The sequence below is a fragment of the Cyclospora cayetanensis genome, unplaced genomic scaffold (assembly GCF_002999335.1).
Source record: "Cyclospora cayetanensis isolate NF1_C8 unplaced genomic scaffold, CcayRef3 CcayRef3_contig_79, whole genome shotgun sequence".
NCBI lineage: Eukaryota > Apicomplexa > Conoidasida > Eucoccidiorida > Eimeriidae > Cyclospora > Cyclospora cayetanensis.
The window spans coordinates 88,542-99,995 of NW_020312751.1; the positions used below are offsets into that span (position 1 = coordinate 88,542).

Here is an 11,454-nt window from a genome sequence, read left to right on the forward strand (position 1 = left end):
TCCTAAGGCATAGAATGTAGAGCAAGGCAATTTATATAGGGTGTAGGACCCTTTTTGTAGCGGACACCCTAAATCCCATGGGCGGCCGAACCAGACCATTGCGTTTGCCGAAACACAGGCCTTGCAACACTCTGCGCGTTGGCTCACTCCGAAGACATGCGGACCCTTCCTTAGCGTCCTTCTTGCTTCCTTTCTCTCCGCAGAAGGTCTCGTCCTCCGGCTGACGGGCCAAAGCGCTTGGGCTTTGCTGAGCCTCCTGCGGCACCATGCAACAGAAGACCCATAGTAGGGGGCCCTCTCCGGGGGGGGTGCCCAGAGGGGGCCCCCCTCTTTCAAGACAGTGCACGACAGAGTTCACAGAGGTTGAGACCAACCTAGGCAGGGTAAGATAGGGGCGCTGTGCTGTGTGCCGTTCCCAGCGCTCTGTGAGCACAGAGCACTCTGCCTGAGATCGGCTTTCAAACGGACGGCAGTCTTTCCGGTGGATCGCGTGACAGCAGCTGCTGCCGCTGTGTCTGCTCACTCCTTTGAAGCGGCGGAGACGCGAGCAAGAGGGTCCCTCTTTGCTGCCGCCACAACTAGGAACCACGCGTCCTGTTATGCATTGACTGCCTTTTCTCATGACGACGGATTTTGAGCCCACACAGCATGACACTCGACAAATTCGAAGTGTGCGCGCGTTTGTGCAGGAAAGCGACCTGTGGTCCGTCAGCACCGCCCCTGATATATCTTCTGCCTCTGAGGGCTTGGCCAAGAATTTGGGCTTTGCAGCGGCCGAGCTGAATAAGGAGGTGGAAGGCCTGCTTCTGGGCATGCAGCGATACCACCTCGCAGCTAATACTATCGTAGGTACGTGCGCGGTGGCCGTTGACTCCAGCTGCTCCAGCGCCCCTTTAGTCGCAATAAAGCGTTAGCCCTTGCTGAGGAGCACGCAACGCGCCATATAGCAGTCCTTGCCTGTTGCTTCCATCCACAACAACGGCTTGTATTTCTATGCATAGAACCCGAAGCGTGACTCTGCGTGTCTCGGGAGTTTGTGGATGGTATTTTAGGGGGCATGGACCTTGGCGCGATGGCGGAGGCGCTTACAGAGCGAACTGCAGAGGCGGTGAAGCAGCAACAACAGCGGTTGCGAGAGAAGGCTCGGTTTGAGCTGCAGCTTGCTAAAGCGAAGACCCGCAGTCAACAGCTCGAGGCCAAAGAGAAGGAGGCAGCGAGTCAGCTTGCTCAGAAGGAGCAGACCATCATCAAGCTGCAAGTCAGTAGCAGCACACACAAGCCTTAGGGAGGTGTATGTCGGTTCTGCGATTAGGTTGATGCTTGAAGAGCTGGATCAGTGGAAGCCCTAGTTACATAGAGCTTGGGGTAAAGGATATCGGATCTGTGTGTGTGTGTGCCTTTACGGGGCATGCAGGCACACCTGCGCGCTGCTCAGCAGCGCGCGACAGATGCATCTGCCTCAGCTGCAGCGGCGGCAGCGGCAGCGACTGCTGGCTCCTCACAGTCGCACTGTCAGTTGGCACTAGATCCCTTGTTGCTGCCAAGTCCTGCTTCAGCAACCCCACGCAAGGGGACCTCAAGTGGTCCTACAGGAGGACAGCTAGCTGATTTGGCAGCTAGCTGCCGCAAGCTCGCGGACAATGGGGCAGACAAGGAAAACAGCGGCTTAAGGCCGGCTAGCCAGATGAGGTTAGAGCTTGAGGAAAAGCTTATCGGGATGCGGGCTGTAGGGACCGTCACCCTTCCGGCGCTTAGCGAGTGGCTTCGGCTCAACCTGCAGGCATGGAAGGCTCTCCAGGTATGCTATGAAACAGCACAAGCGCTTGGCCTAAGGCCGGCGGGTGCTAGCACATAATATAGTGGAGTGCTTCCTACACGACCAAACACCCTCAGCAAGTCCTGCGCGTGGCGAAGTGCTTTCTGGTACTGTCCTGTATACAGGGCCTAGAGGTAAGGGTGTCTGAGCCTTTTTGTGTAACTGCAGGCACCTTTGAGGGGTTTTTATTTACCGGAGAAGGCAACGGGGAAGGTCGTGCAACAACTCAAAGATAAGTTCGATCGGGAGAAGGCATTCATCTCCCAAGCGCTTAGGGCCATACAACACGAGACCTTACGAGTTGTCAAGCAGGTGCGCTGGTATTCATGCGATCTTTGCTGCTACGGTTGGCATTGTGATATGCATGTCATCGCCGACCCTGCGTCAGCCGCATTTGGCTGTTGCTTTCCCGTTGCTAATACTTTTGCTACGTAGCGACCGGCCGACATGCACGTGCTTTGCTTTGCATTGGAAATCTGCGGGTTTGAGCAGATTTGCGAGACGCCGTGGAAGTTCGATGAGCTACGTAAGGAGAAGGAAGCCGTAGAAGCTGCAGCGGCAGCGGCGGCAGAAGAGGCGGCCCGCGCCGCAGAGAAGCAAGCAAACCAAGCAGCTGCTGAGGGAATGGCCCTTGCTGCGGAAGTACGGAATCTGCGACAGAAGCTCCAGGCCACGCAGCGCGAGCTGGAAAGCACAGTGGTAATAAGCGCACCGACAATAAGCGCCACGACGATATGCGCAACAGTTGCGCGGGGAAGCCAATAGCACCAACCACTTTACGGTGGAGCTTCATTGGCACTGGCGTGTGTCTGTGTGTGTGTGTTGGATCTGTGACCAGAAGGAGAGGGACCGAGAAGCAGAGGCTACGAAACACCTGCATAATTTGGAGGCGGAAGTGGAGAGGCTTTCTGTCTACGCGGAGGAGAAGCAGCACGAGATCCAGCAGCTCAGACAAGACAATATGGCTGTAGGCAAGAGAACCTTCACACCCCCGTGTGCTACCCCATGGAGGGTATATAGACAACAAGAGGGGTTTCCGTTGCCACACACTGCGGCTAGGCTGCTTTCTGGAGGGCGATTGCGGTCTCTGAGAGGCCTCGCTTAAGTCTTTCTGCTATCAAGCGCTGCGGGATGTATGCATCTGCAGCTGGCGCAGTCCCTTAGCGTTGCCCGTGAACATCTTACGGAGGCCCGTTGCTCTCCGGGGTCCATGCAGGAGCTGGAGGCCCTTCTGAAGCAGCAAGCAGAAACTATCGAACGGGCTATGATATCCAGGGCTCCTTCTCGCTTTGTAGTCAGGCGCAAGCTTACGCACGGCAGTCGTATGAGGCTGCTGCGGTCCCTCCGCAGTAGAAAGGCAGCATCCCTATTTGCTTTGGAAAAGTGCAAAAGCAAAACTGGCAGCCGTACAAGCCGCAGCGGGGGCAGCAGCAATGCTACAAATGCGTATGCGGAGGGGTCTCTGCAAGACACACACAAGGGGCACTCGCAGGGAGCGATGACGGAGCGTAGCGTCACCCCGAGCAGCCAGCTGCTCTCGGAGTTGGACAGTCTTCTTTCGTCTGCGTTCGAAGGGTTGCGGCAGGTTGAGATGTTGCAGCGGCGCACCACTACGGAGGCAACAGCAACAACACCCCGGCCTCGGTCGGCACAGACCGGCGAGGCGGCACATCTCCAACTTCAGTACCTTGAAAGCATCCTGCAGGGCATCGCAGAGACAGCTCAGAGGCTATCGCTTCACATAGGCGGTGTCTATGCAGAGCGCCAGATAGGACAAAATGATTTACTGCACAGATTGCCGTCTACGGGAGAAGTATCAGATATTGCGAGGGTCGAGGTATTGCAACACCATTTGCAGAGTTGGCTTGTTTTTTGTGGGTGGTGCCATATATGGCGCGTCATCTTCACTTGCCATATTCAGCTCGCGCCTCTCCCCCCTCTTACCCATGTCGATGCATGTAGGCAGATCTGGGTTTTGACCAGTCCGGCATTTCATCGGACTGGCCGCCTATCTGCCGGTCTGTACCTGTATCGTGTGTGCTCCGCGCATTGGCCTCTGTCCTATTGACAGCCCTTTAGCGGCAGGCTTTCTCGTTAACTCTGAGTCGTCGGGATTTTTCATTTCCTCTGTGCACAGCTGCAATTATGCCTTTGCCCGCCCACCGGCAGGGCCCTAGGTTTCACAATTCACTTGTCGTCACAAAAATGTGCTTGTGCATGTTTTAGGCCCGCATTCAAGAAGCCTCTTCTGTTCTGAAGGCTGTAGAATCGGCTTTGCAGATGCCCGCAGATGCACAACAAATGGCGTGGTCTTTAAAGGGTGAAGCGAAGTCCCTGGCATCGGACCTTCAGCAACAACTAAAAGAGAAACATCTTCTCGAAACAGAAAACGAAGGACTGGTGAGCAACGTGCTTTGGCCTTTGCTGTATCAGAAGCAATATGGGAATTGTGCCATCCGCTGAACTTTAACGCAAGCCGTAACCGTTTTTGACGGCATACCGCGCGTGTGTTCTACAGCAGAGGCTCCTGATTGTATACATGCACGCTTTGAAGAATCCTCCAACCCACATGTCTCGAGTTCTTTCATGCTTCACCTGACCACGTTGAATCCCCCACCCCTCGCTGCTTTGTACCGTATCAACTGTGCACTTGTCTCTTTCTTCCTCTTATACCTGTACACCCTACGCAATTGTCCTTGGGGTGGTGGTAACCTGCGTGCAGAAGCAGCAAGCAGCGGCCTTGGAAAATGCTCTTGGCCAGCTTCAGCAGCAGGTGCAGCGGCTACAGCAGCAGCAAGAGGAAGCGACGCAGCTGCGGGTGGCGCTGCCCGCTGCCGCCGGCGCAGACAGGGCACTGTTGGAAGCCAAAGAAACGGAGCGTCGGATTCAGGAGATGCACTTTCAAAATGAGCTGCACAAGGAGCGCGTGGCACACGCAGACGCCATCATGCAGCTGGAGCTTGCCCACGAGAGCCAGATTAGCGTAAGCCGCACGAGGCCGCCTTTATTCTTGAAAGGCTCTCTTTCTTTCTCCCAGCTTACCGTTTCTTGCTGATTCCTCAAGTGTCCTGCCTGCATCCATTCTGCCTTCCTTCGCGTGGTTTATCTGGTGACCGAGTCGGCCGCAGCCCTTCTGAAGGCCGTTGTTCTCTCGATGCTTGCGGCCTTGTCCTTGCCGGTCAGAGCCTTGAAATTCTCCCAGTGGCTTGGTCTATGTATTAACTGATTGGCTGCATCTGCTGGCTTGAAGTCCTACGTTGCACAAACAGGCTGCATGCGGTGCCGCTCCGTGGATCTGCTATTGTCGATCACCCTCTGGGCATACTGCTTGTCAGAATGCCTCCCTTATAAATGTCCCATTGCGAGACTCAATTTTAGGGGCTGGAGAATCAGCACAAGATACAGCTTGCAGAAGCTCAACTGGAGGCCTCTAAAGCCCTGAGAGCATTGGAGGCAGAGCTCAACAGAGTCAATGACGCGAAAACTAGGCAGGAAAGGACTGCTGCTGAAGCATCGACAACAGGTGCACAAGGATGCTTCTTTGGCATTGCTTCCCGCCTTTGGAGTAGCCAATTGACATCTCTTTGCTCTTGTTGAGTTTAGGCTGTACGGTTTGCGCCTGCACATGTTGAATCCTTCCCCATGCCGGCTGTGCACTACGACCGACGTGGAACGGCCTTTAATTTTCTGCGTTTGCGCAGTTGTTTTCCACCAAAACGCTGAGTCGCTCGTTAGAGAAATTGCTGCTCTCAAGGCTCAGCTGCAGCAACAGCAGCGTCAGCAGGATAGCGCTTTGCAGGAGCTAAAACAAAGATTTATTGAGGAAGAGGAGGTGCTGAGAAAGACGTTTAGAGAACAGTTGCAGCAGGAGGCGCGACAACATGAGTTGGTGCTGCAAATGCATGAGAGCGAGCATAAGGCGGAACTCAGAAAGCACGAGAATGAGGCCGAAAAGCTCCTGAAGGAAGAAAAGTACAGGGCTGATACAGCACTTCAACATGCTATGGAAGGTATTTTCGGACGTTTTTCTCGTTTTCCGTCTGCCTAACTGTTTGAACCGCCTGCTAAGCCTTTCACTTAAGTGCCCTTTCAATGACTTCACTAAACTTTACAAAGGAATTTCTATATTCGCTCTGTGCGCGGGGCATTATGGCTCCTGAAGATATTTCTTCCCGACTTCGTTCAATGGCTTCCGATTTATGGTCTAGGGTATGGCATGCGCACAGAGCACAACAAGGCACTGGAAAGGCTGAGAGCTTCTCACGCGTTGGAGTTGCAGACTCTTAAGGACAAACAAAGAGTACACGAGAAGCGACACAGGGAACAGGAGCGGGAAAAGTCCAGAACCGAGACGGCGGAGGCAGAAAGGGCTCTTGATGAGGCCATCAATAATCACAGCAAAGTGCATTTCCACACTTGGGGTTAAAGTCTATGTGGATGATGGTTAGCTAGAACGTTACTAGTGTCTGAGCAAGAGATACGAGCACAAAGGGGGGACGCATGCGATGCATGGCCTAGGAGGCGACGGGCAGGCACTGGCTGTTATAAAAGTTGCTTATCTATTTCATGTGGTTTTTGCCTAGTCTGTGCCTCTGCTTTCAGGAAATACAGCTACTGCAGCTGCAGCACGCAAACGAGCTGCAGCAGCTGCGAGCTGCACACGAGGCCACGATCTGTGAAATTCGAGCTGAATATGAAAGGGCCTTAATGGAACAACAGCGCAACTCTGCAGCCGAGTCATCAGCAGCGGCTGCTGCAGCTGAGGAGACGCTGCATTCTTCCGCACAAGCCTTTGCTGCAAGGCTGAAGGATGCCGAGCAGGTCTTTAGTCAGAGGCTCCAAGATGCACGCGATCACTCAGCAAGAGACCGCGAGGCCCTCATACAAACGTAGGCCGTAACCGGGAGGCCCTTGCACTTTCCCCAAGGGGCACAAGCGCCTAGTAAACACGTTGGTGGGGCATCACGTATTGTTGCGTCCGCATGGCTATGTTGGTTTTAGGCACAAAGAGCGCCTCGACAGAGTCATGGCCCGTCTTGCGGAGGCAGAGCAGCAGCATGTGCAGCAGCAGCATGCGCAGCAGCAGCAGATCTTTGCTCTGCGAAGGGAGACGGACGAGCTGCAGAGGCAGAAGCAGCAACAGCAAGAAGAGATAGCCGAGTTGCGGCACGAAAAGGATATGGAAGTCTCCGCCAGAGATTCTTTGGCGCAGCAGCTTTTTATGCTGCAGCAGAAGGCAGCGAAGCAGACTACCGATCGAGCCTGTCAGGCTACGGTGTCCGCTGACGCTGTGGCCTCCCAAGTCGATCCCCTTGCTTTGCAATATCTCAGAGATTCGGATAATTTTCAGCACCAGCAGCATAAAACGGCGTCTAGCCCGACCACAGCAGCTCTGGGAACGGACGACAATGCAGGAGGGCCTTCTGCTGCTGCTGGAATGCTCCAAAGAGACTCAGCCGGGAATCGTCCCTCTCGCCACGCTTCTACTACAAAGCACCACCACCAGAAACTTGAGGGAGAGGATGAAATATACCTTCGGGCAGACGTGGAGCAGCAGCAAGCCGATTTGGCTCTCCGCATTAATCGTATCTCAGAAAGAGCCCACGCAAAGCCCTATGCCTTTCAGCGGACGGCAGCAGCAACAGCCACCAGAGCTGCTGCTGCTACTGATGGAAGTGACGCCAGGACTTCTGGAATAGCTGCAGGTTTGCCTGTACCTTCCGAAGCAGCAGTAAAAGCAGCAGTCACAAGGTCCAAAGAGACACACGGACTCTCGACTGGCTCTGCTACTTCCAAGCCCTCGTTTGCTGGAAGAAACAGCAGCAACAGCAGCAGCAGCGCGCAACATGCTGGGGTGTCATTGCCTCCAATCCGAATAGAAGAGCCGTGTCATGAGCGATATATTTCCAATTCTTCTCTTTGCTCAGCTGATGAGAGCAAGAGAGCCCCATCAGCAGAAGTGGAACCTGCAATGGGAGCGTCGCGTCTGCCATCTCCATATTCTCCTGTCTCCCTGTGCGGATCGCAGTCCTCTCCTCTCTTCCGCGAAAGCTCTAACAGCTCCGAAAGAACCAACAGCGTAAGCAAAGACAGTTCCAGCGGCAGCAAAACCGCAGTTCCACATCTACTCTGTATCTTTCGCTCCGTCGCAGCATAGGGCATGAGTCCAGTATCTGCTTTACCTTGCCGTTGTAAACGCCGCCTGTACATTTGTGTGGATGGATGTGTTGCCCCCGTTTCTCAGGCCATCAGCTCCTTGGAGGCCCTCTCCCGTCGCATCATGGCATCCTCCATGAAGCCTCACTAGTCCTCCCCTACTCGCCTTGCTTAGAAACTAATTGTTTTGGAGACGATGTAGAGGCAGGTCAGTGGTGCCTCTGCGAAGCGACACTACTGCTGTCACGTTTTATCTGGACTCCTATACATTTACTCAGTAGTGTTATCGAAGATCCAGTGCGTATTCACGCTTAAATTAATTGGTGTGGAGAGTCCATCCGCTAACAAATGTACACGTAGAGGAAAGTGCAGCGCAGTATCTACGCGTTGAACTCGCATCAACACCGCTTTTTCAACAACCCTTTGGCTAAGCCATGTCACGGGGATTCAGCAGTAGAACTCCGTCATTCGGTTATTATTTGTATCTGTGTATCCAAGGGTGCAGCAGAGCCACTCGTTTAGCCTGCATTACTACTGCTGATCCTTCATCCACCAATCCGCGTCATTCTTTCTCATTTCATGTTCCCGCCGCCAGCAGTATTATGTCTGTGTGCTAATTATCTGTCCTCATTCCCCTTTTCGTTGTGCCCGCTACTAACCCAAACCTAACACACAGAAGTACGTATCTCTATTTAGGGAGGAGCAGCCTTTCAGCTGTCTAACGGGGCAAATCCTTTTTCAAGTGTCTCGCCGTCAGTCCATATTTCGGCAAGACGGAGATGCCTTTTTCGTGCGGCTTCACACCTTCCACTGATCTCGAATCACAGCAGTTTCTCTGGGTGGCGCTCTAATGGTTGTCGAGCTGCTCCGTTGGTGTCTGTCGCCTCTCTTTGCCTGCTTCGCTCTCGCATGTGTGCCTGTCTCAGGAAGCCCGAGAGGTTATATCGTAGTGGGACATCGATACGTACACAGGGGCTGGCAGAGAGAAAATAATACTGTCAATAAGGTTCTCGTGTACTATACTCTCTTTTCCTGTCTTCACAAATGCATATTTTTGCCATTATAGGGCCCCTGCGTTGGTTTTTGCTTCCGGATACTGCCCGTTACTAGAATCATTAGAGCATCAAACACTTTGGTCTTATGAATAGCACGATGGGCGGACACGAGTGGTCTAATGGCGCGTCCAAAGGAAGAGTAAACCGGTGTCAAATAGCCAGAGCCTGGGCTGCAACACGTAGATACACCTTCTTTCTCTGTTCCCTTCGTCATGCAGACAAAAACTGAGATGCAAAACTGGTGACTGCTAAACGTGGTGCTGATACCGTTGCGGTAAAACTGCCGGTGCACTGGATGCTGCAACTTCATGTGCTACAAACGAACAGGTTCCCGCTGATGATGCATCTCACTTTGCATTCAGCGCATATGTGGCAGTTGTTTGCTGCCAGGGAGTGCTGCTGATGGTGCATCTACCTGCTGAATTTGCCGCACACGGTGCAGCAGAAGCAAGCGGTGGCAAGTGCGGCTTTCGCTGCTGCTTCGGCTGCAACCTCGTCGCTTGCGGCCTGCACGAGGGGCGAACCTCTTTTAGGCCTTGGACAGGCTGAACAGGGGCCTGTCGTGGTAAAACCATGCATCTCGGTATCAGAGTAGCAAATTCTAGGGACAAGGAAAAGATTGAATGAGAAGGATGTTTCCTAATGCGCTCCTATATCGTGCGACCTTCCACCGACCTGCAGAAAGTTGCCTTACATGTTCTGCTGTTGCTGCTGGGATTTTACCCGCTGGTGAGGCCGCAGGTGCTGCAGTTCTTGGCGAGCGCTGCATTGTAGAGCTGCAAAACCTAGCAGCGGTCAGTGGCTGCATCAAAGTCAAACTCAGGCATGAAGGCATACATATGGGGGGCAAACGAAGAGAGCGGAAGCACAAGGAATGGTAGCAGTCCGGTCTCTTGATATTCAAGTGGGCGGTCCCGCAAGACAGGACCTGGTACTGCAGGCCACTGCCGACAGTGCTGTAGTTTCTCCTGACCCTCAGAAGATAAGTATAGGTGCATCTGCAGGTATGTGGATATCATGCCATTGCTGTTAGGGCATCGACATTTGCCCTTTTGTGTTGCTGGTTGCTTCTGCGAGGGCTCTCAAGTAGTATCGCATCGCTCCAGAGCATCAATCAGTTGTTTCGAAAGCCCCCTCATGGGGGGCTTTTCTTGGCAAACGGGGGAGGTGTCTCGACGGGGTGCCGCCGAGAAGCTGTGGGCCCAAGGCCTCGCTGTGTCATCAAGCGCATTCTTCAACTCGGGGAGCAATTCGATCTCCCCTTCCGCTTTCCCCGCAAGCAGGTCGGGTGGGGGCAGCGGCCCCAAGCGTGGAGAAGAGGGGCACACAAGTGTCTCAGCGCGTTTCGATGAAAGGGCTCTTCGTTCCGTCCGGCGCTTCCACAGAGGCAATCCTCCTCCCACAGGAACTCGGTGGTGGTACCGAGACATGTGAGTGGCGGGAGAAGAGAGGCGTCCCTCTTCAGAGCCCGCGCACAAGGGGCATTCAGGATACGGCCCACTGGCAGGGTGTGTTTCCCATGGCACCCCTGTGGCTCCCTCGCAGCCAGCTGCAGGGCAACTCGAAAGCCTCAAAACCCCCCTCCTCTTCGTGAAATCGAAATCGAAGAAGCCACTGGGTGTCCCCATGGGGGGGGCACATAGAGGGCCTTCCGAGCGGGGAGAAGACCCTGTAGGGGGGACGAGCGAGGCGTATGGGGAAGGAGATCCCGGCAGACTATGAGCCCCCATCTGGGAAGCCACAAAAAAGCCGTCGAACGGGTTGCTTGTGGACGGCCTCCAAGTCCAGACCATCTATCGCCGCTAGGGCGTCCGTGCCTTGGGTGGACGGTGCTGCGCTCCCGAGGACGGAACAGTCATAAGCTGATCTGATGTGTAAGCCTCGTGCAGAAGCACATCAGTGACGCAGATGCATTTGCTAGGGCGCTGTGTGTGTCGGTGGGGCCAGGCCGAAGTGTATCCTTCAGAAGCAGCTGACACGGGCGCGCGAGTGTGTGTGTGTGTGTGTGTATACACACAGAGGGACCCCAAGGATGCACAGCTCACGGCTTTTGCGTAGCAGAAGCCTCGGAAGCGATGCAGCTCTTACACCCTTGCGATCATGGCTGGCCTCCGTTACCCGCGTGCGTCGTGTGGTGTGGCACGACACAACACAGACGAGGCAAAAGGTGACGCTTCCAATGCACAGCCAGACACAGCGCCACTCCTTAGAAATCGAATAATTTAAGGCTCCAAGCTAAAGAGGGAGAAACGGCGGGAAGAAGGGAGAGACGAGCGGATAGGGTGGGAGTTAGCTAGAGAGCGATCGCGGTGCTCACTCGTGACCACCCACACAGAATCCAGCGCGGCGAAGCCGAGAGTAAGCAAGAATTACGATGAAGAAGAAGACAGCAAAGGTAAATTTAAGTAGAAGGAAGGAAAGATAACA

The 11,454-nt window shown here is 54.2% G+C and overlaps 1 protein-coding gene across 1 annotated transcript; it reads left to right on the plus strand.

Annotated features, from left to right (window-relative positions):
• Positions 1-266: 266 nt before the first annotated feature.
• LOC34620881 (nuclear mitotic apparatus protein 1) lies at positions 267-7,973 on the plus strand. Its single transcript, XM_026335730.1, has 16 exons — positions 267-383; positions 690-849; positions 1,053-1,258; positions 1,415-1,468; positions 1,685-1,798; positions 1,985-2,128; positions 2,309-2,515; positions 2,655-2,783; positions 2,964-3,653; positions 4,043-4,216; positions 4,542-4,799; positions 5,195-5,339; positions 5,518-5,826; positions 6,043-6,218; positions 6,419-6,705; positions 6,818-7,973. The coding sequence occupies exons 1-16, from the start codon at positions 267-269 to the stop codon at positions 7,971-7,973; spliced, it is 4,326 nt and encodes a 1,441-aa protein (XP_026191515.1).
• The last annotated feature ends 3,481 nt before the right edge of the window (positions 7,974-11,454 follow it).